Source organism: Clinocottus analis, unplaced genomic scaffold, assembly GCF_023055335.1.
Source record: "Clinocottus analis isolate CAN_PGR_092001 unplaced genomic scaffold, fCliAna1.0.p SCAF_13, whole genome shotgun sequence".
Classification (NCBI taxonomy): domain Eukaryota; kingdom Metazoa; phylum Chordata; class Actinopteri; order Perciformes; family Cottidae; genus Clinocottus; species Clinocottus analis.
The window spans coordinates 3331699-3354837 of NW_027175854.1; the positions used below are offsets into that span (position 1 = coordinate 3331699).

At 42.0% G+C, this 23139-nt stretch overlaps 1 protein-coding gene across 3 annotated transcripts; it reads left to right on the top strand.

Annotated features, from left to right (window-relative positions):
* Nucleotides 1-79: 79 nt before the first annotated feature.
* On the top strand, nt 80-22466 carry LOC137783609 (protein FAM222A-like). Of its 3 annotated transcripts, none has more exons than XM_068573730.1 (3): nt 80-95; nt 11587-11755; nt 19836-22466. In XM_068573730.1, exons 2-3 carry the CDS (start codon nt 11626-11628, stop codon nt 21260-21262), a joined length of 1557 nt encoding a protein of 518 aa, XP_068429831.1. In that variant the 5' UTR covers nt 80-95; nt 11587-11625; the 3' UTR covers nt 21263-22466. The 3 variants fall into 3 exon arrangements, with proteins under 3 accessions (XP_068429831.1, XP_068429829.1, XP_068429830.1); XM_068573728.1 differs by lacking the exon at nt 80-95 and adding an exon at nt 2793-3068; XM_068573729.1 differs by lacking the exon at nt 80-95 and adding an exon at nt 2793-3068 and having other exon boundaries at nt 11590-11755.
* The last annotated feature ends 673 nt before the right edge of the window (nt 22467-23139 follow it).

A 23139-nucleotide genomic window follows, 5' to 3' on the forward strand; every position in this document is an offset into this window, starting at 1 on the left:
GCGTTCAAACCCACAAACCGTGAAATCCCTTAAACTTCTTTCATTTTAAGTTTGTTAAGCGTGGTGTTTCCATGGGAGATCGACACCATTGTACAGTGAGTTACTTTATCGTTTGATCCCTTTATTGATTTGAGCATTTTCAGCCCAATGCCGCTCTAACTACATCTTCTTTGTAGCTTAATTTAATTAGTTGCCTGGTGATTAGGTTGGTTGCTCCTCTGTGATGGAGCAGTATTCAAACAACTTGAATTGACTTTTAGTCCATTACAATATTATCATCATATTGTGACAGCAGACATTTCTAACAGGGGGATTAATGATTCCCAACGAAGCATCTCTACTGAGAGGTAACTTGATAGGTGTTTTTCTTTTTGTATTTGTACCTCTTGTACCTGTATCATTTGAACCATGGTGCGCACACACACACACACACACACACACACACACACACACACACACACACACACACACACACACACACACACACACACACATACACACACACATTCAGGGAGCCTGTCATACAACATTGAACTAGCTAATGGACTAATTACATTAACCATTTATTGCACATTAGGTTAAAGGTTTAAACACATCAAGCATAATAACCAAAGTCGGAGGACATTAGGACTATATGATTGCATTATCTGCTCTGTTAGCTTTCTGAAAATTTCTGTATGGTTAATGGTCCAGTGCCAATACTTTTAAAATAAGATGCCTGCCAATAACAATAACACCTGATGTGTAGCGCTGTGCACATTCACAGACGCTTCAGAATATTGTTGCACACACATACTTTTGCCAGCAGATGGCAATGCTACAACAGACATAACTGTCATTAAGTGTACACAGCAAAGGGTTTGGGTTCACAAGAAAGCCAGTTCTGACTAGAGCAGAAGAGATCACTTTGGTAGATATACTGTGGTAGGCCTCTGAGAGGCTTTTTGTACATTACCTCTGAGCTATTGCAGATATCTCTCTCCACAAGGTCAATTTTTTTGAGGAACATGCAGGCCTATTAACTATCTGGATGTTTGTGTGCAGTCCTCTCCTCTTAACTATTCACATGCTTTGGGTTGTGTAAACTATAGCTCTCTTATTGGGTTGTTAGGGAGTTAATAGGTTTGCCTCCAGGCCCCTGTTGCTATTTAATTACCTTTGCACGATCTCATTTTCATTGCCAATAGGTGAAACAGGAGACTTCACCGGACCTTAATTGGTTCATTTGCCGATGCCAGCCAGGCGCAGATGGAGCTCTTTGTTAGTGTCACTGCCAGGTACATTCTGGTCGTATGAGAACCATTTTAAGAGGGAGAGCTCGATGGCATAATGAGGACATGATGACATGGCAAAAACAGAATAATAATCAGGATAAGAGTTGTTCAAGAAACAAACAGTTACAGCCAATGATTTCTCAATAAGTCAGGCACACAAGGCGGTGGCAGTTGGGTGAGTATGTCTGCAATCCTCGAACAAACTAAACAACAGCTTTTCCCACAAAGCATTAGTATAATGTCTGCACAATTCTCCTCAGGCACATGCTAACTGGGCTCCTGTTACAATTTAATAAACTGCTTAGTCATTACAACAACATGCGATCAACTGGAGAACAATGATCGCATCTACGTCTTCAGTGTTCAATATAGGGACATTAGTTGGCATGGTAACCCCATTTGCCATCTGCAAGCCTCATTCATACTGAAAAATGTCACTCAGGAAGCTGTAAAGAAACAATTAATGCTTTCTCAAACCAACAGTGGGTCAGAGTATGTCTGCTGTAAGTCTCTTGGTGTGCACTTGATTGTCTTTGGCAGAAAAACGGGTCTTTGAAGAGTTGAATTTGATGTTTATTGGGAAGAGTTACTAGTGTGTACAGAGAGCTGAGTGCAGCTTTGTGTGTTAAATATTGACAAATGGGTGTTCAAAGTCTAGTTCAGCATTTTAAGGATAAAAAATAAAAATAAAAAAAGTGCTTGTTTGCTTTCTTGTTGAGAGGATGAGAAGACCAACGCCACTGTGAGATCTGAGAGTAGTGTACTTCAATGCGTTTAAAGGGTAATACTGTCATTTTTAATCCACTGGTTTATTTTAGCCTGGTTTAGAGAATTAATCAATTAAATATATCTTGTATAGCCCGGAATCACACATACAGTAGAATATATAATGATACTAAAAGTGGCAATTATTGAACAGTATAAGCATACACTTTAGCATACAAGACAACTTTTTTATTCAGAAAGAAATTTATGTGCAGCAGTTCCCATATACGTAAGAAAGAGTAAACAGAGTGCAAATATAAAATATCAATAAAGGTGCAAGTATGAGACTAGAATTAAACAGATATCAAACTATACAAAATACCAACAATGGCATTAACTACATTTAAACTACGTTGAAATCGCGCCTACATGTTAATGCATCCATACATTTATTGTTGAACTGTTATGACACTTTGGAGGGCACACCTGAGTGACTTGAGCCCTGCAGCCTGCAGATGTGAACACATCTGCGCAGCGCGGACGCGGAGCTTTCAGTATCGATCCCATGCGATCAAGTGAGACCGAAAACCTGCTTCCGTGTTTTCTGACTAATCCATCAGACGTTCTTCTCCTTTAAATGTTTCCGCGAAACAGCAACGTGCTTACTTTGACGGGTTCAGCATCACGACAGATGCCGCCTTCTCCTCCACACGATTGGCCGAGCCGTGGGAATATTCAAATGCAGCCTTGATGGATTGGCCCAGAGCCGGGTTCACCAGCGCAGGGGACTCATTTCCAGTCCGACATCACACACACTCAGAGCCCGGTCGGCTGCCGAGATGAGATCCCCGCAGATAACCGGACAAGCATAGTCGGTGAAATTATCTTTCTATGTACGACTGTTGAATATGTCGAGGAAGTGCAGTTAATGGAGCCATCTTCATCAATGGATAGCCTGTGTCTCCGGAGGTTTCGCGAAATCAGTGGCCAGATTGCTTTTGCCGAGGAAATACGCCTTCCGAGCAGGAGAACAACCAATCAGCCGGGGCGAACCAAAGATAAACAAGCCTTATGATAAGACACAACTCTGTAAGACCTTATGTTTCTTATTTCCATCCTTAATGTGTAGCAGCACTGTCTGTGTGGGCTCATGGGAAACTGTTTACTCAGTACAGAGAATGTTGTTTTGTTGAATTGATTTTGAACTGTAGCTGTGGTGTAACTTCATGACAATACCAGAGTAAGATAGATATTCATGTTCGGAAAGATGCCTCAGTGGATGGTGTCTGGATTCGCTCTGCATTGATTTTAAGTCTTCAGTGTGAAAGTGGTGAAAGATGCCCAGTGCGCACTAATGGATAGGAGCGTCTCGCCCTTACTATATATCAGTGCGCTGCTATTGGCTAATGTGTATTGATATGGGCCGAGTCCAACTATGAGGTTTGTAATTTATGTTCCCTATATTTAGAATAGACTAATTCATCTAATGGTAGAATATTCCCTGCTTGAATTCAACCGTAAAATAGGGGAAATAGTATGCTGGAATTGGTTATTATAATATGAATGAACATTTGCTGAACAAAAATCTGTAGTTTTTAAATGTCTTTTCTCTGGAAACTGTTCTGTCTTGAGCCAATACAATTTCTAGTCCCATCCTTTTCATGTGCTGGGATCATGGCTTTGCACGCAGTGAAAGGCGCTTTATATGTCAGCATCTCAGTGGATACTGGAAGTGCTTTGAAGTATATTATTGGTCATTCAGAGCTGCCTCTGAAGGTTTCCATTTCTATTGTCTAGAAGCCGGAGGTGGGATCATCGCACCTCACTGCACCGGTGGCAGCCGAGGTTGAAGGTTAGCCGCAGCAGAGAGGGGGCCTATAGATTATTGGCCAGGTGTGAAATTCTACCCCGCATGCTTTTTCTGCTTGTGCCAGATCCTTTATTACCCAGAGAGATGGGATGTCACAGCTTCCCACCGGAGGCTGAGGAGGAAAGCCTGCAAGCCCCTTCTTTTCTTCTGCTGCTTTCGCAAAAAAATACCTCAACCCCCACTTGATTTATTTTTATTGTGAGGCATGTGACTCTCAGGAATAGGCTTATCTTATTATGATTTCCTATAAACATATTCGAATCATAGCATTGGGGCTTTTGATTTCCCACAGTGCCATAATATAATGGTTTATTGTCATATTTCATCATAAAGCATATTGGTTGGGTGTATTCCTTCTCATCCACAGTTTGGCTTTACTTCGTCAGTGAATGTTTAGTGCTGTGTGGGTTTCATGTCATGTAATCTAGACGGCAATGGTTTCTTCAATTATAGAGTGTAATACGGCACTCGTCTTAATGATCTATTCATATTTTGGTTTGTTTGAAATGTGCTTTGCCGGGGCCTTGAGTCGATTGGGAGGCTTGTAAATTGCGTCGTGTTACGAGCAGTCAATGTGCAGGTATCCCATGGGGGTTTCCCTCTGATCTCGCATCACACCCCGGCAGTAATTCCAACTCCGTGAAGGGAAGGGATTTGTCATTTGGCTGCCTGCTTCCTTTTGCCTTCTCAGGAGCAAAGCTGAGCTCTGATTTATTGTGAAGTTTCCCCAGGCTCGCTCAATCTCCATGCCTACCGAATTACTGAATGGAGGAAACGGCTCACCACGAGAATGACCTTTTCTTGGATGACTATTACCCAGACCAGTACGAGGACTGATTAAGGTCATGTCTTTTTCTGCCATGTCACCAAGTGCTTGCTATTTAGAGCTTGTTAAGGGTACAGTGGGTCTTCAGTGGTGGACGAGGAGACGGGATGATAAGATGATGCAAAATGACTTTGAAAATATATGGAACTAACCTTTCTGCCTATTTTATATAAATAATGACATGTTGCGTAGCAGTTTGTCTCGTTCACTCTTTATAATCACCTTTTTTTTATCAGCTAAGAGATGTCATGTGTAGTTACAGGCAGCCTGCCGTCTTTTGAAATCTGTCTAATTGGTCTTTTCAGTCTAATAGGATGAAGGGGGAGTGAGACGGGGGTCAAGGGTGGGAGGTTAAGGACTGGGCCTCCGAGGTCATTGGGGAGGGAACAGTACCGCAAGGGTTATTTGGAGCTCCAGTCATTTTTGTTTTGTCTACATGATGGCACTAATGTCATTACTTCAAATTAATGATTGAAACCGCCAAATTGCAATTGATGCATCATCATTTGCCCCAAATAGAAAGGCTTTGAGATGATGACATTTTTAGTTGGTCCAGAGATCAAAGAACTTTTTTCCTTCCTCGAGCATTTTGATGTTTCTGTGATGCTTGGTAGAGCACTTATCATTAAGTTATCTCCCACATTACAGGCAGCAATTTCTCTGCAGTTTCTAATGAGTTTAATGTTCGCTTGAAGATTTTAATGACTTGAAGGAATCAGTGACCCTTGAAAGCGAAACAGTAAAGTAAACAGCGAGAGGACGAGGCCTGGGGGAAGGACTTTGGGAGGATTTAGTGCATTGTGTCTTTTGTATTTCTTCTCTGGTTTTAACAACAGTTCACGAGATTAGACTTAAAAATCAATATCTGAGTTTACCAACATTACATTGAAACATTTCTTCAAAGAACTCATCTTTCCACAAAACCTTCAGCTCACTCTTTTACCATCTGTTATCTTTGAAGTCAAGGTTTTCTAAAGATTGGACAGCATGGCTCTCTGACAGTGTGTCTCAGTGTGCGTACTGGGATAAGGATAAGATAAGGTTGTGTTTACCCTCTAATGCTACCTTGGCATGGCCAGACTTTACCCCATGCAGTGTGTTTCTTTTACCTTGGCACTGTCTGTGTGGGCAAGGGCGGTTTTGGGTCAGTCCAAGGCTTTCTACTCCCTACCAAGGCTGTTCACAAAGATAAGACTTAATTGTGCAGCTTGGCTAAATTAGTTCTCAGCATTTGTATACCTATTTTCACAAAAACAAATGGAGTATAACCTCTTCCTTCTTCCATTCATATAATGTTGTGTAGCTGAACTATGCAGTGTGTCTTCAACAGACATTTTCTCTTGGTATGAAGAGGAACTGCACAAATGGGCACAGAATGATGTGCACCAAGAAAAAAAGCCAGATATTTAATCAATATTTTATATTTAATATTGATATATTAGGTAAGTTAACCCCACAACCATTCTACCAACACTGCTATTAAAGACTGACTCACAGAAATGGCCCTATATTAACTCCGAAGTAAATGATTAATTGTTTGTCAAAACTGTAAAACCTCCGAGACAAATTCTTCATACTGGCAGCGGCGGTTGCTGCTGCCAGCATGAAATTAATGGTGCAGGCTCTGATCTCAGGGAGTTGGACTGTCATTTGTTTCAAACCATTTGTTGCCGCAGTGTAAGATGTTAAATGGGTAAAATGTTTACCAATGAAGATGATAAAAATGTTCTCACTGTTGGACAGGAACATGGGCTCAAGCTTTACGTGCCATTGTAGGTTTTTTTTTAATTTAAGATATACATATCTGTTGTTGTGTTTTTTTGCTTATATTTCTGACTCAGTTAAGCTTTTCAATGAACATAATGTCAAGCTAGATGCATTATAGATGGAAAGTAAATAATAATGTACCGTACATGCAAAGTAATTAGTACAATGCTGATTGATGTCGATGTCATATAGATTAAAAAAGGCACCAGTAATTGCTTAAACAAATTAAAACAGCGTACTGTTAGATGTGTCCTCCTGCAGTGGGAAAGTTTCATAGGAAGGTCGTTGAACATGCAGGGGAAACACACAATCTAAATATAGGGAAAGATTATAACAATGTGGCCTAGAAGTTAACATTGGCTGACCACATTGGATATTGCATATGTCGACAAGTTTGATTTCCACATGCAATAGCCTTTGTCCGATTGTGTGTGCTGCGTTAGTGAGAAAATATGTGTGAGTGGAAGTTAGTCTGTTGTATGTTTAACATTCACTGACTTAAATGTCCTTAGCTTTATTGCAACACTGTCTTTTGATGGCTGTATAAAATGTTCCATGGGAGAAAATGTAATGTTAATATGTTTACCCCAGACACCCAACTATTAACGCAGAATGATTTACACCCAACTGAATGCTCTGGACATCTGTTTGAATATTGCTCAGTGATTGTATTTACATAAATTTTGTGCTGGCGCATGGATTGTATAGGAAAGGCTTTTTTAACACTGTTGTAATACCTTTTAGCTAATCTCAATGGAAATGAGGCTCATTGTTATCAGCTGCAGGCCTCGAGTGTTCTTGCAGCGTGGAGCAGAGTGGCTCCGGGTTGTTTGGTTATCCTGTATGTGGACCTTTGTGTCCTTTCTTTTCTTTCCCTCCACAGAAGGAAAAGAGAGGAATCTGGGTCTCTCTTATGGGCTTGCTCTGATACCAATTATGCAAACTATTATAGAATTTAACCAGGCCAGCTCTTATCGGCTAATCCAGAAGTAATAGATTCTATTAAAAATGTATGAGGGGTTTGGGGGATCAGTGTGTGTGTGTGTGTGTGTGTGTGTGTGTGTGTGTGTGTGTGTGTGTAGGACTGTATTGAGATGAATCCGGCAGCTGCTGCAGCGCTGCTGTCTAATTCTGTCTGGATGTCAAACTACTTGTCTGTCTCCATTACCTAGACAGGCTGCTGCAGAGCCTACCTTTAAGACAATATAAAAGCCATACGCAATATACAATTAATTATACCCTAAGTGGATTGTTATTCATGGTTCATGTCATGTTCATTCAAAGAGAAGCACTCATTTTTTCCCCTCTGTAAGGACCATTTGCTCTTTGTTAATCATTTATTTCCTCCTAAATTGGTCTTCTTTCCTTCCTTTGTGCTTTTTCTCTTTTGCTCTTCTGCCGTTTCTGAGTGGAAGGAAGGAAAAACATTAGCATAGCACTCACATGCTAATCCACCCTGAGAGTGAAAAGGGTGCTTGTCTTGGACCTTTTTCATTATCATCTAATTATTAACTGAGGATTCTGAGAACCGCTAACAGGAGCTGAGATGATAGTCGGGGTGTGTGTGTGTGTGTGTGTGTACGTGTGTGTGTGTGTGTGTGTGTGTGTGTGTGTGAATGTTGCAGGGCGAGGGTATGTGCAGAGCCAGTGTGTATCTTTTTTTCTGTGCATTTCATGTTTGTTTAGCGGGAGGCTCTCTTTGCAATTTGCTTCTATCTTTCGCTCTGACCCTCGATGCAAACTCATAAAGATTCCAGAGGGTCAGACAGATGCTTTAGTCTGAGTCCCTGTATAATTTAGGGATTTTTCCAGCTTTGATGGATATTCTTGTGCTGCTGCTTTATACAGCCAAGCAGGTAAAAAGCAAGGCATGGCACATTTTTGATTTTTTTTTTAAAAACAAAGTAGCGTATTTTCTGGCTAGTCATGCAGCTTTATTATCTCAAGAAATATGATCCACATACCTTAGATAGTCTGGAGTCTAACTTATTTCCATTACAGCATAAATAAAACAGGGATGCCAACACTATCTTAACGAGCTAACTAATATTAAGTGGGCAATATAATACGTAATGATTAGCTGTTTTTGTTAAGCAGATGTCAATTCAAATTAATATAAGGCATCATTTGCCCGTTTAACTAAAGCAGAACACACATTTTCGGGGAAAAAGGCATTTTTACATGCCGACAATAACAAGGGAAGAGGCTCGAAAAATGCTTTTATCTGTCAAGACATCCATGGGGGGACAGTTAGATGGACTGCAAAGCACAAGGTCTTTATCTGGCTGGCAGGCCCTCAGTGGACCACATGACGCTGCTTATCAACTGCATGGATGTCGCCCGAGAGTGGAGATGATTAGACGTCCTTCAGCTTAAACCTTGTGCTCTTTTTCTTGTTTGCGCATGTTTGAGAAGTCCTTGAACAGGTGAGCCAATACTTGGGAACTCCCGAAAAGGCTGTGAAAGAAATGTGAGACAACGGGTTTATAACCTCTACCATAATGTCTGGCTGCAAGGCAGGCGAGACACTGATTGGAGAGCTAATTAAAAAAACAAGAAGGAAGTTCCACTTACCAATTATGTTAAGGATAAAGATACTTGACCTCATTTGGTGAGTTGTGTACTGCATACTGACATTCTTAAGATTGCAGACTTTGCTGTTGCCATGTTCCTGTATTATTAGAGTCTCCTTATTATGCGATATTCTGATACGATATAAGAAAGAGCAGAATATCACATTTTTTTGTGATGCAGAACACCACATGGACAGGATACATTATGTTGCTTGTTAACTTGTCCAGATAGTATCATGCATTCTGGGATAACTTTGATCTTATATCTCTCGTCCCCTTTTTGGGGTAATTTTACTCAAGAGTGGGAAGCCAATTTTAAGCTTAAGTTTTTTTCAAAATCCCCTTAAATTTAAAATTTAGATATCAGGATGAAAGAAACCATCATTACTTGCACTTTTATGCATCATTTCTCGCTCATTTTTTTCCTTCTTTAAGTCACTGCTGCCTTCTCTCTTTGAATTATAATGCCTTCCTTGATGTATTTTATTCCAGCGGCAAATTATGGGAGTAATGGAAGATATTCCAGTTCACGTCTCATTTTCTACTAGTGAAGGGATTTCCCTGGAGAAGCCTTTTCTCCCTTGTGTTTCTCCTGCATTTTCGGCACCTCCCCCTTGACAAAAGTGTGGTAATGGAAGGGTTGTTGTGAAATTGCCATTATTTTCTAAATGGAATCTGACCAGGCTGAGGCTTTTAGCTCTTCAGATGTGTGTGCTCGCATGAGACAGGTTGCACTGAGCAGTTTGAAGTGGGCTTGTCACTAAGGGACAGATGTTGAGCGGAGGAGGGGAGCTGGTACACCAGAAGGGGAAGAGTGAGGGAATCTTTTTGTTGTTGTTGTTGGCACCTGAGTAAAATGAAAGCCACCCTGTCTCGTCTTCCCTTTGAGGCGAAGGTAATCACGTTCCTGCAGCTCGTCACCGAACACTTTGTTCTGTAGTTGACTCGCTTTAGCTGCCCTCTGGACCCTGAGGGAGGAATTGAAAGCAAAAATCCAAAAGAACCTTGAGTGAACACGAAAAAGAGGTGATGTGACATTTGCATGTGCTGGCTTATATGAGCCTTGGTGGGGACTCCTGCATTGTAACGTAAATACTGTTTTTTTTCCATCTGTATTTTTGGACTTATTAACTATTAATAAGCTATAAGTCTGTGATTTGTTTTTGCATGGATTGCAGTTGTCTATCTGTAAGGTACCTGATTCATATACAGTCAGAAGTATTTTATGGTCGCCCCAGGGGTTTTACTTTTGCACCGCCAGCGTTCAGACTTGAGGTCACTGTCAGATCATCAAAGAGAATGTCAAATGTGATTATCACTGAAATTTTCCCTCAATGCCTGGCTTTATCTCCAGAATGATTGCTTCAATCAGCACATCTGTGGTGTTCTCTTTCAGACACAGCCACTCCTTTCCTCTGACAATACTTAACTCTGTAAACAGCGCAGCCTATTTTTAGGGATTGAGCTGCTTTTGGCTTTGTCTGCTGATCAATACAATCATACATTTATAGAAGAATAAACCCAGGTCTCAGGGCAAGTTATGAGTTGAAACACACAGCCCGAGGCCACAGTAGGCCCTGTAAACGATCTGTGTGATTGCAGAAGACACAACAAGGTTGAAAACAGGAAAGAGCCATTTGAACAACTAAGAAGAAGAAGGAGGAGATGAAGTCGTCATTAAGTGACAAGACTCTTTTGATTGGTTCAAAGACAGGCACCTCAAATTTGATTTGGTCAAAGTACCCAAGTGTTTGCAGAGTTTCAAGTATGAAAGTTGCTTTGGGAACATGGACATATAAATGATTATTATAATATTATATTGGATTACAAGAGGAGAGCCTCCTCTGAGATTTAAGTGTTCTCTACCTGCAAGCTTGCAGTTTTCTTCTGACTTCAAACTAATGTTTGATGCAATGTGTTACATGATTTTATTATGTGTGATGTGATGTCTTTCCGAAATTAAAGTTACTACTTTATTTCCAGTGAACCTGGACATTATGGAGACTAGATACTGGACACCATGTGGCAGAACAATACAATCACAAAACATTATTTTTTTATCAAAAGACACAGCAAAATAAATGGTGCGGGACCAATGAATTCAACGTTAATGTTTTTTTAGCCACACTAGATACGTCGTTCAATGTCAGTCTGCCTTGAAATTTGGCATTCATGGTCCCCAGAGAAGTAATACATCCAATGCCTTGTTGTTGTTGTTCTGACTTTACTTCAAATGCTACCAAAAAGTTAATATTTTTTAGTTTTTTTGATGGCTTGCCATGAAATTCTGGTACTAACATTTCTAGCAAAGGTTTCATGTGTTGTTTATGACCTAACACATGCAATAATAACAACAATTCCCACCAGTCTCTGCAGTATTGTGTTCTAATGTGCTAATTAGCTCATGGTGAACATAGTTAATGTTGTTAGCATTGCCGTTGTCGGCGTGTTAGCATTCAGCTCAAAGCACCGTGGACCTAGCATGGCTGTAGACTCTTAATCTTGTTTAATCGCCGTTATGTTTTGAGGTGTATTGGCTGAGGAGTTCAAACCTGTTTTCCTTCGTTCTAGCAGGTTTACCCAGGCTGTGTGCGGCCCTAGATAACTATCATGCTGGCCTGTATCCAGAGACGGCAGAACCTCTCGTTGCAGAATCTGGCCTGCAGACCCAAAAGCCTTGATGTTCCACCACCGCCGTTACTGCTGTCAGTACCACCACTGCAGCCGTGCACCCGCAAAGGTGAGTTTACATCACCCATGTGATTATATTCTGGCAGAGAGGCGAGCAAGTTGATCTGTGTTTAGGAACATAAAATATACGGCTAACTAGTATGATCTGGGTCATGTTCCTGACTTTTTAATCAATCATTTTCAGCTTGACCTTGTGGCTTCCTGGTGAACATGAAGCTCATTGGCGGTGTACTAAGATTTCAGATGCTCTGAAGCTTTTAGAATTTAAAATAATGGGCACCCTCGTGATGCTGATGCCTGTTAATTGGGCTACTGATCAGTGTGCATACGCATGCAGGTCAAAGTGGACTCTAAAATTACAGAGTTAATCAACTCACATATAGGGTAACTAATGATGTTCACGTTCTGTGCAGAAAGAGCTCGGTGTCTGTGTCATTTGACCTTCATCGTGACTGATTATACTGCAGTCACTGAAAGGTTGAGTGGGTGTCTCAACCTAACTTGGACTGACATTTGTGAGTAGATTTTATTCAGTAAATTAATTGAATGCGACTTGTTTGCAGATGTAGTTAGTGGTCTCCTACTGCCTTCTTTATCTAGGTTACTTTACATCCATACTATTTGTGCAGTGGTCCAAATTGTCCTTTTGCTGGATAGTCCAGCTTCATATAATTAGATCATAGTACCACAAATGTTATTCTGCTGTGGCCTCCTTTTCCCAATTGCTTAAATTTTTTGCTTATGCCTTTATACTTTGATGCAGGCTCCGTTCTCAAGCTATTTTGAAGATCTATAAGCACTTACAGTGCAATGGTCCTGCTGGGTGTAACGCAGTCTTATGAATGTATCGAAAATGAAACATCTTTAATTATTTGGTCCTTATTAAGATGCTCGTTTTGACGTAGGTGTTGCATTGTGTTATAATTATTTTGAGCCCATACTGTCATTTATTTGAAGTGTTTTGTTTGGACCATGGAAGAACAGCTGCCACATTGTACAAGCTGACAGGGATCATTATAAATGAAATGACGGTGCTTTCATAGAAACTGGAAAGCAACAGGATGCAAATATTGACCAGTAACATTTCTGGGACAGAATCACTACAATGTGACTCTCAATGTGAGCCCATATGCACATGTCACATGTGATCAGGGTTATCTTTCATGATTGTCTTGCCAGTAAATGTTTTCATTTGCATGAGCCCGTGTATTGTCATCCAGGGTATCTTTATTTAGAAATCCAATCTTCTGCTTAGTATATATTACATAGGAAATATATAAAGGAAAGCATAGCAGGCGCATTATTTTCAGATGACCCTGTAATAATTATACTTCAGTGACACCTGCGAGTACACACACAGGTGTTTTCACTTATTCTGAATAGTTAGACCTATTCTCGGGTTTAACCACGCTTTGGGTTTTTATTTCGGTCGCCAGACTCCATGTACTTAAAGGTGGAGTCAGCATTTAAGGAAAGAGATTTCTCAACATCTAAACAAAAGCTCTCCTCCAGTTGTGCCGTCCCTCTCGCTCACACAGCCTTTCTCGTCATGACATCCACGGCCTTTCCCCTGACCTGGCAGCAACAGTTTTGTGTGGCTCGGTGCTAACCACTTTGTTTATTTCACGTGCACAGAGCCAGGGCTGTGTAGCAACACTGGCTTGTTTTATGTGCGCACGCAGAACTGAATTTTGCTGAATTTGACTAAAGTGTAGTGAATTCGAATCGCTGACTGGACCTTTTTTTTTAAAAGAACCATGAAAGTTTTCTTCGTCAAACAGGTGCCACGAGACGGACAGCACTGTCCGGGAGGCGTATCCATCCGCACCCACACAATCCTGAGATGTTGCCTAATCAGCCAAAATAAGTGAGAACACCTGTGTAGTCGTGGTCATAGGTAGTCATAGGTAGACAACAAGCCTGGATAGTGTTTTGCTTTAATACTTACTATTTGTGTTTATGTTAAATGATTGAATGTGACTTGTTTGCAGAGGACTCTATCCAGTATATACTTGTTTATACTATCCAAACAATATGTATCAGTTCCTGTATTTGAAATGGGGAAACTCTCTCTTACACTCCATCTCTTTATCTCCCATCTTTCTCCTCAGGTGAAATGCCTCCTTGTCTTTTTTGCTATTAAATATTAATTGGGAATCAATGGAGCACTTGTCTGCTAAACGCTGCAACAGAAGGGCCTAGTTTGCCGCAGGCAGAACCGGGGGTTTGCGTTTCTCATCCTGTTTACCTGCAGGGCCTTACCACCTCCCTTTTGAGTTTTATGTACTGCGACTGTGTGTAGTGCAGCACCCTCCAACTGCGGCCTGACATTTAAAGCGCAGCCACAGGGAATAGACGGCCGATGGGAGCTCAGTCTGTGTGGGGCTCCTTCATTAAATGAGTCGTAGTTGGAGTGAGTTAAATAGGGACGCTCTTTAGTCACTGATGCGCTCTTGAAAGCCATTTCCATTTTTAGCTATCAATAAATGGAAGGCGCAGGACATGAAAGCTCTCAGCCCCACCAACCCATGTGAAAGATTTCTGAGAAACGAGCTTCAGGAATTATGTGATACAAGTTAGTGAGGGCTGTGCTCTCCTCTGCTATCTGGGCTTGAAAGCAGGCGCTTGGTAATGCTTTTTCCCACGCTGCTGGCCTGCGCTGGGGTCGGCTCCGAGAGGGTAAAGTTTGCCCAAGCTGGGCCAAGCGGCACAGAAACAAATGAGGAGTGACACTGGTGCAAAGGAGTATTCGCCAGAGCCTCTTGGAGGACACACCACTAAGTGTTCCACCCTGAGGTTACTCGGTTCTGCGAGCACCCTTCATGTATCACTGACATGCAAAGAGGGAGGCTTGTGAAAATGGGGTGAATGAGTGGTTGTGATTTTTCTTCTTCTCGTGTGTTTACGGAAGTCGTTGGTGAATAGAGAGGTTGGTGTGAGTTAGATTTAAGAGCGTATGTTGTCAGCATGTCCTGAGTCGACTTTTTTTCTTTTTTTTTTTTAGATCTAATGGTCCTCTGGGCTGCTCGGTTGAATGCACCACATGGAGGCTTTAGCGGCCTTTCTTTAAGCGCATGGGAGATAAATATTAATGCATCCCTATGTAAGTCCGTTGACAGCAAGAAGAAAAAAAAAGAGCTGCTGATACTGCACCTTATTGAACCTTTTTTTTCTTCTTTCAACATTGAGTCAAATGGCTCTAATGTGCAGGGAGTCATTCAGTGACAAACCCATTCAACTCCGACACATTTATTATATGGTTCAGAAATGTTAATTTCAGACTGCTTTGTTGTTGCAGTTCAGAACAAAACCACAGTGCTTTAGCTGCCAGATTGTCTATATTTGATCCAGAATCTGAGAGCAGCTTTTATTTGTAGTTTTCCATTGTGGTCCTGGATGTTTGTCAGCGAGATTATCTTTGGGAGTACTTCACTTCTCACCTTACTTACACAGTCTTGTACCTTCTCCTGTTTCATCAAATAAGCAGATGATTTCCAACACAGTTGTTTGTACATTCAGTTAATAGAAGTGCTTAGGAATCACTTAAAATGATCTACGGCCAACATATCGGTTTCTTTAGCTTTAAACTACATTGACTGAATATTTGAAATGTGATTTGGGGATCAAAATTGACTTAAAACAGTCCATCACAATAACAAGAACGATATCCAATATAATTTGCATATAACTATGTGAATGTTCAGCAACATTTTTTTGGGTTTGTGGTGTGAATGGCGAGGGAGAACATATAGCAGCTGCTAGTTTTGATGCTATTGCTCTGTCTAATCACCAGATAGTCACTTGCTGTAGCTCGTCTCAAAGAGATGAATGAAGTCGGGGCCAATTAATTACATGGTCCTAATGACTGGGCTTATCGGCACCACTGGGTGCATGGAGGAGGTTGCCATGGAAATAGAGACATAGGTTTTTAATGCGTTGGGAATGTGCTGTGCTCAGCCCCCTGCTTATTAAGGTAGGCCGGAGTATTTTAAATATCGGGATTATTGATGTGGTAAACAAGTATTCATGCCTGCTGAGAAGCACTGTTCTGTAATTAACTGCCAGTTCTCAGTGCCATGTTCCTGCTGAGGATTAGACGCTCGTAAACATGTTATCTCACTAAAGTGTTTCCCCGATAAATCTTCAGCATAACATCAAAGACCTGTGGGATTTTTTTGCCTGGCAGTTTAGCCGACATATAAGGATAATAACGAGGAATAATTTATACTTTTCTTACTTGCATCTCGCGTGGGAATCATATGCAGCGGTCATTCTAATGGCTTCCTTATGTTATGCCTGGGGCTTGTTTTGCCCATAAATTAGTGATTAACTGAAACCGCTCCGAAACAATGAGGTCTCCTCTCTAATCGGAGGGGAAATGGCTCCGAGTGTGACCACGGGAAAAAGATTAGCCAGTTTAAAGTGGCAGAAAGCATCGAGTGGGCTTGTATGGGGGTGGGATCAGGGTTGTGAAAGACCATTTGGTAAGTACCCCGTGTTTTTATCCCTCCAGAATATCCCCATGCTAATATTTATATAATCTTTTCTTGAAGTCGCCAATGCACACGCACACAAACACACAGACACATAATACATTAGGCCTCGTGATTGGGAGTTTATAATTGGCCACCCGCCCCCCAACTGTGCACGTCCCCTGCATGGAAAGAGGAAATCAGGATTAGGTGTTTCCTGTGAAAGTGTGCCAGTTTTACTCAGCGTGCCGCCATAACACTTGAGCAGCATGTTTAATGTAATGTGTGGAGCCCTTTCCAACCGAGAAAAACATTTCAGGCTGACTGTTGGGACCATTAAATCTATCCATCTCAGGTTGTAGACGCATCACACACATCAGAGTCATTATGCAGATTGTTGAGGAAAAAAGCGAAATACATACAAGCTTTTTTCAATCCTACATAACCTACTTCAATCAAAACGCAAGTGGGGGAAAATGTTAAAGGTCAAAGAATTTGAATTCGTAAGCACCGCATGATGGTCTCGGGCAAGGCTGTTCGGGAAAAGTGGCTGTTGTTATTTTCCGTGCAGTTTCCGTCTGCCTCTCTGTCAGGGCTGAGGAGTGAAACAGCAGGCAGTCTGCAGGTTCAGGGTGATTAAGTGCTTAAGGTCAGACTGCTAATTATCTCCCCGCCGTTCCTTACCTGACAACACATAGCTGCCATTTCTCCGTTGTCATGTGAACAGCCACGTATTTGTTTTCCAATTTCCAATCTTTATTTTTTCACCACTGGATGTTGTTGGGACTACAGTGCCTCGTAATTAGGAAGGCCAGTAAACCATTTCACAAAGAAACACACAAAAGGGAATAGGTTTCGAGTCAGTATTAGTTTGCCTTCTGGCCCGTGTGCTTATGACGCGTATGTGCTAAATATGCACTCATGCAAACCTGCTTCAATATTAGCAGAAATAGTCTCACCTCCTAAAGGCAACGTGATTTAAAGGAAACAACCCGTGTTGGGATTGTAACTCAGACATTTTCATCTGCGAGGTGAACATATTTACTCATTCACTGGCTCATATTTTTTTATGCAGTTCAAAATGCCGGGGATTTAAAAGAGCCAAATAGCTGACGGAAGGAAATTATTGCAGACTAATAATAAGTAAGAAGCCTGGGGTTCTGGCTTAATTCTTTTATATTTTGCTTGTTTTCAGAATAAAGGCCAAAAACAGCCGGGAGTGACTGTTGCACATGTGTTAAAAAACACACTCTCTCCCTTTGAGGCTGCAAAGAGCCTCGCCGGACACCTGCAGAAAACCATATAAACGATACGTTAATTATCACTTTCGCTCTGCATGTGCCCTCATGTTGAGAGTGTGGGTGAGACACAGTGGGCTCTTGCCTTCTTGGCACTTTCAGAGGGAAACTTCAGCTCTTGTAATTAATAAAGCACACATGTTGGACTTGGATGTTTTTCAGGAAGCCTCAGTAAAGGGAGCGACGATTGTGAAGAATGACTCCAAGATGCGCTTTCATTTCCGCTAACACGCGCTTTGGGAGAAGCAACTACTGGCGGGCAAACGTGCTGTGCTCAGTTTAAAGCCATTTAACACAACTGATTGCTTTTAAAGTCCTCGAGATTGAAACAATTACCTGCGGTTGTAATGCAGAGCATGCTGCTGGTCATGCCGTTTCTTATCTCCATTTTGACATCGCTCGGCTTTCTACTGTCAGGATCAGCTAAAATGATCCTCTTTTTTTTTTTCATGCACGTGTCACAGTAGTTGGTCCTCAGATGATGGCTGCACGAATGCAGAGTGAGGAAGGCCTGTTTGCTAATTAGGTTTCCATAGTGCCACATGAAGGCAGCCGCAGTTGGAAGTGCAGCTGTGTTGTGTCTCCCAGGATCCGACAGGGCTGTAATCTCTGGACTAACAATATCGGACACCCTGTGAAGATGTGTTAGCATTCAAAGTGTTTGAAGTGTTTACGCAACACCGAGCCAATCGTAGCCTGCAAGGTTTGACGCCGACATTTTACCCCAGAAGAAAATGCCTGTTTCGCTAAATGATCCATCCTCGGTGATTGAGCGATATCATCTCAGGCAGGAAATAGACAAGATTTGTACAGCGGTGTCAGTGCTGCTGTGTTTCGGATTGAGGGTATTTTTAAACGTGTCGTCTGTTCTCATCATCTAAGCTCCTTTTCAGGTGGATGTGAACCTCTTCTGCATATCGTTTATGGTAATGAATATTCAGCTTTTAGTCAAAGGCCTGAAATGGTTATTACAGCTGTGTTTTTTTTCATGTTACCTCTTTCTCACAGTTTGAACACCTCGCCAGCATCCCAGATGTTATGGTTTTTCTACAGCAGCACTACACTGTGAAACATAATGAGCAGTGTTTGGCTTTGTTGTATTTCTCTGTAGAATTCATTCATGCTCCTGGCACCATGGTGCCGTTCCTTCGGCTCCGCGGGGAGATTGCTGGATGGATTGAACACTCCACCTTACCTCTTTCCTCCATTTTAAACACCCAATTTATTTCTTTCATGAGATGGATCTTGTAGATTGAATCATTTTCACAGTCGGGAGGCTCACTGTAGGCCTGAAATGAAATGAACTCCCAAATCAATTTCAAATGGGAACAACAAGTGAGCTCTCCCCTGCATAGCTGGAATTGGTTTTGTTATTGAAAATGAAATGAAGTGTTTTGTTTTTGTTTTTTTTCCGCCCTTTTATTGCAGATTACAGCCTTGTTCTTTTTGCCTGCTATGATTTCCATCGATCTAGGTTAATTTCAGTGCCTTTTCTCTTTATGTCAGTAATTCTATAAAAGTGTCACTCTGGAAGGTGGCAGTAATTTCTACCAGGTGATTTATTGTTTTTAAATGGGGCGCCTTTTTCCACCTTTCCTTTGTCGCTAGGAGTTAAGCAGCCATGAAATTGCCAGAATAATAGTGTTTAAATCCAATCTTAGTTTGTCCCGTCAGCTTTCCCTCACACAATTCAATCAGCAGTGCTTTTGGTGTTTGCTCTTTTTCCATCTGCATCAACTTTTCCTTCACAGTTTGGGCTCAAAGCCTTTAGACTACAATCGGTTCAGGTTCATAAAAGCATGAAGTGAAACGACGTGTCATCGGCAGGAAGTGAACTAGCGTTGCTCGAATGTTTACAAAGTTACTGAAATCTACCAAAACCCCTGTGTGGATAAACTAGGAAGAAGTGTAGCATTTTGTCAAACTGCTACACAAATAATATTAGAAATGATTATATATCCTTAGGATAAAGTGTGTTCAAATTTGACAAAGAAAAGCTACTAAAGAAATGGTTGTTTCTGCTTGGCTCCTCCTGCTGTGGTTAAACAGCCAAATGTCATCAAATACAACTCATTGGAGCCATTTCAGTAAAATTAGGTCGTCCCCCTCTCCTGTTGCCAATTCCTGTCTTTTGATTTCCCCGTGTAAACTCATTTTGTGTTGAACTAAGTCTGAATAAATTGCATTAAGCACTGATCAAGCAGTGCTGGAGGTGTTTCCTTCCTTAAAAGGAGTTTATAAGAGTTGATGTCAGCCATTTTCCCCTAAAACAGGTTTTCTATTGAACGAAAAAAGCAACAGAAGAACACACTGGGATGCTGTTAGACAAATAAATTGTTTCTTTCTGCTTTCTTCTCAGGCGAGCCAGCCTCCATGATTTCTCGGTACCCTTCTCCTGCGGAGTTGGATGCTTTTGCCCAGAGGACCGCCAACAGCCCGCTGTCCATCAAAATCTTTCCGACTGACGTCCGGGTGCCACAACATAAACAGCTTAACAAAACAGTCAACGGTTTAGACACCACGGGCCAAGACTGCAGCCCCTTTTCACACCAATACAACCAGGGACTGTTGGCCACCATCAAAGCCTCTGTGGTAGTCAAAGGTGTGGTAAAAAACTCTGACGGCAGGAGGACTAAACATGCAAACACCCAGACCTCTGCGGTGCCGTATAATAATCCTCTGAATAATGGCTACACAGCCAGACACGGGCATACGGCCTATCATATAAGCTCATGTAAGCCCCGTGATGTTCCCATTGAGACACTTTGTTCTAGCACAGGGATGGCCTCCAGAGATCAGAGCCTGGCCCCCCAGTCTGAGCTGGCAGAGGTTCAAAGCCTGATGAGGCAGATGAGCAGAGTTCCCCACAGCCAGGCCCTGCAGCTGGGGGGAGAGGCTGGAGCCAGCCCCTCTCTGCAGGCAGTGGCTGCAGTGGCACATTCAGACTCAGACTTTGCCCTGGGAGTGCCGCCCCAGAGCAGTCTCGCTTTCACAGGGGCAGTGCTACCGACTCAGAGTGCAGACATAGCCAAAGCTGGGTATTTAGAGAAAGGAGACTACGCAATGTGGCAGCACAAACATCACATTCAACTGCAGCAGCAGCAGCAGCAGCAGCAGCAGCAGCAGCAGCAGCAGCGCTATCAGCAGGGAGCTGTGAGGATGTACAGTGTGAGTAACAGTGCTCAGAGGCACAGAGGCGTAGAGGCCGGGGTTGGCCAGTCTCCTGAAACCTGCCTCCCTTTGCCCTGCTCCTCCCAGCTGTCGTATAGGCCTCACCAGGAGCGAGTCGTCGGCTCCTCTCTGAACTGTGCCGCCATGCAGGGGGAGTTCTCCGTGGGCCAGTACTACGCTCCTCTCTGGGACGGCGTGGTGGCCACCCCGAACAGCGACTGTTATACTTCTCAGGTGCTGGAAACGGGTACATGCGCAGCCAGGCTTCGAGACCTCGGGCTCTCCCATCCCCATCTTCACGCAGGCCGCCATCAACACTTCCACCCACAGAGACACCAGGCGCAGCTCCACCCTCCTCCTCTTCCTCCTCCTCCTCTTCCTCATACCCAGGCCTACAGCACAGACCAAAACCTCTGTTGTGGGCTGCCGAGTTCCAGCATGTGCCACGCTGCAGTACTTAGCAGCAGCCTGCAGTCTCTGGAGTGCCTCATCAGTGAGATCCAGCCTCCCTGCATCAAAGAGCGCATGCTGGGCCGTGGGTACGAAGCCATGGGGATGCCTCAGCTACTGGAGCACCACCAGCAAAGCCACATCCAGCTCCCCGTCTACAGATGAGGCACGGCGCGCTGCCACACAGTGGGACGCAGAAGTGACGAACCTTTTATAGACAATGGAAGTGCGTCAGTTTCGACAGCGATGAAAATGAGACATGCCTTTTTAGTTTGTGCATGTGCTTTATTTGTAGAAGGCGTTGTGTTTTGAGCTTGAAAAGGTGAACGATAATCATGAGTTAAGATACAGGTTTAACTTGTTTTATTTTTATATCTTTAAATGGCCATTTAATATGCCTGCTGTTCCTCATTTAATGCCGATGCTGAGCACCTAATCAGAATTTCCCCATTACATTTGAACGTGAACTGTATATTTTGTAGGTGATCTCTCTTTAAGCCGACAAAACAGTAAACTTACTGATCTGAGAAAAATCATCGATACCCTTCTGAGACATTTTGTGTCCGACGGGTCGTTGGTAACAGTTTTTTTGTGAATGTTGTATATTTTTTACATAAAATGGCTTCTTATTTGAACATACCTTAATTATTAACTGAACTTTTGGTTGTCTGCTGCTTCGTTGCATTTTTTTTATTTTGTCCTCTTTTCAGTGACTCCTGCGTTAACAGACTAACTCGAGCTTCTGCAATATGATGCAAATTTCCTGGCCGCCGTATGAGGACGTTTTTTGATCATTTGTAGACAAATGTGAATAGATTTTTTTTTTGTAAGCAGTCATAGAGAAAGTTATGTAATCTAACACCTTGATGGATTCAAAGTAGTCTTGCTCAGCACAATGTATTAGGACTGTTGCATTATCCAAATCAACACTGTGGCAATTCAGGCCAAGCAAGATGTGCCCTTTGGTTGTATTTTTGTTGACCTTTTTTTTTTATTTGAAGACGTTGCTTGGACATTTTTCTTGAATGAAATAATCTCTGGAAGGTTGTGACACTGTTACATAATGCCTGGGTATATATGAGTGCCATGTTGGAGAGCAGGCCACCTTAATCATTTATATTATCTTCTTTGCAGGGCTATATTATCTCTGATGGTGTGAGACGTATGACTGAGTAGCTGTCTGTGTGTGTCTGCACTGGTTATGTGATACTATTTATTTATGTCAGCCTCATGAGTTATATGGCAAACTGTCTCTATAATTATAAAGTGCAATTACTATATATGAACAGGTGAGCGCTCTCCGTGAAGTATGTTGTGGAAATAACTACATTTTGCATTGTATGACCTTAATCCCTCAACCCTTTTTGATTGTCAAGTAAATGAAATTTTCTAAACCCAGCACATAGTTTGTGTTATTACATATCATCTGCCAGACGTGCAGCTGAGAAGACACTTATATTATATTCATGAATTTTCTAGTTTTTCTGGTTTTATTGCAAAGGGATTTAAGGCTTAACCACCTGGCAAGTCTCTATTTCAGTCATAGATCTCATATTATAAAGATCTTCCTTTTCACTGGAGAATCTCATGTTTATAATGTGATGTAAATCAATCCTTAGCTGAAAGCTACTGGATCGCTTCCTCTATAAGTGCTAATTTTGTTATCATAGTGAATTACATTAGTCCAGATGGATGGCCAATGTTTGAGGCAGGAGCCATTGAATACTTCAAAATACATATGTGCAAATGAAAATGTACAGGCCCTTGCCTTTGCTTATATTACATTTGTGTATGAAAAATACATGCCTTCTCCACAGTAACATTAGGCTCTACATTATGTAGAAATGGGCCTGCTGTTCCCCAGCTATTAAATTGCTAATCTCAGATGGCGGCATGCCTGCCAGCACCTCTTATTTTGCTTCATTTGTCCTCCTAAATTGGATGCTATAGCAGTAATGTGGTTTAGGTCACCAAAGAAATACAATGCACACCCATTTTAAGTGGTCCATTACAAAACAAATAAGCTAGATGCCGTGAATAAT

Bases quoted from the DNA above. Each gene is read 5' to 3' on its own strand.
- LOC137783609 (XM_068573730.1), top strand. From the start codon at position 11,626: ATGCTGGCCTGTATCCAGAGACGGCAGAACCTCTCGTTGCAGAATCTG. The intron at 11,756-19,835 runs GTGAGTTTACAT...CTTTCTTCTCAG, and splicing joins GCAGCCGTGCACCCGCAAAG to GCGAGCCAGCCTCCATGATT.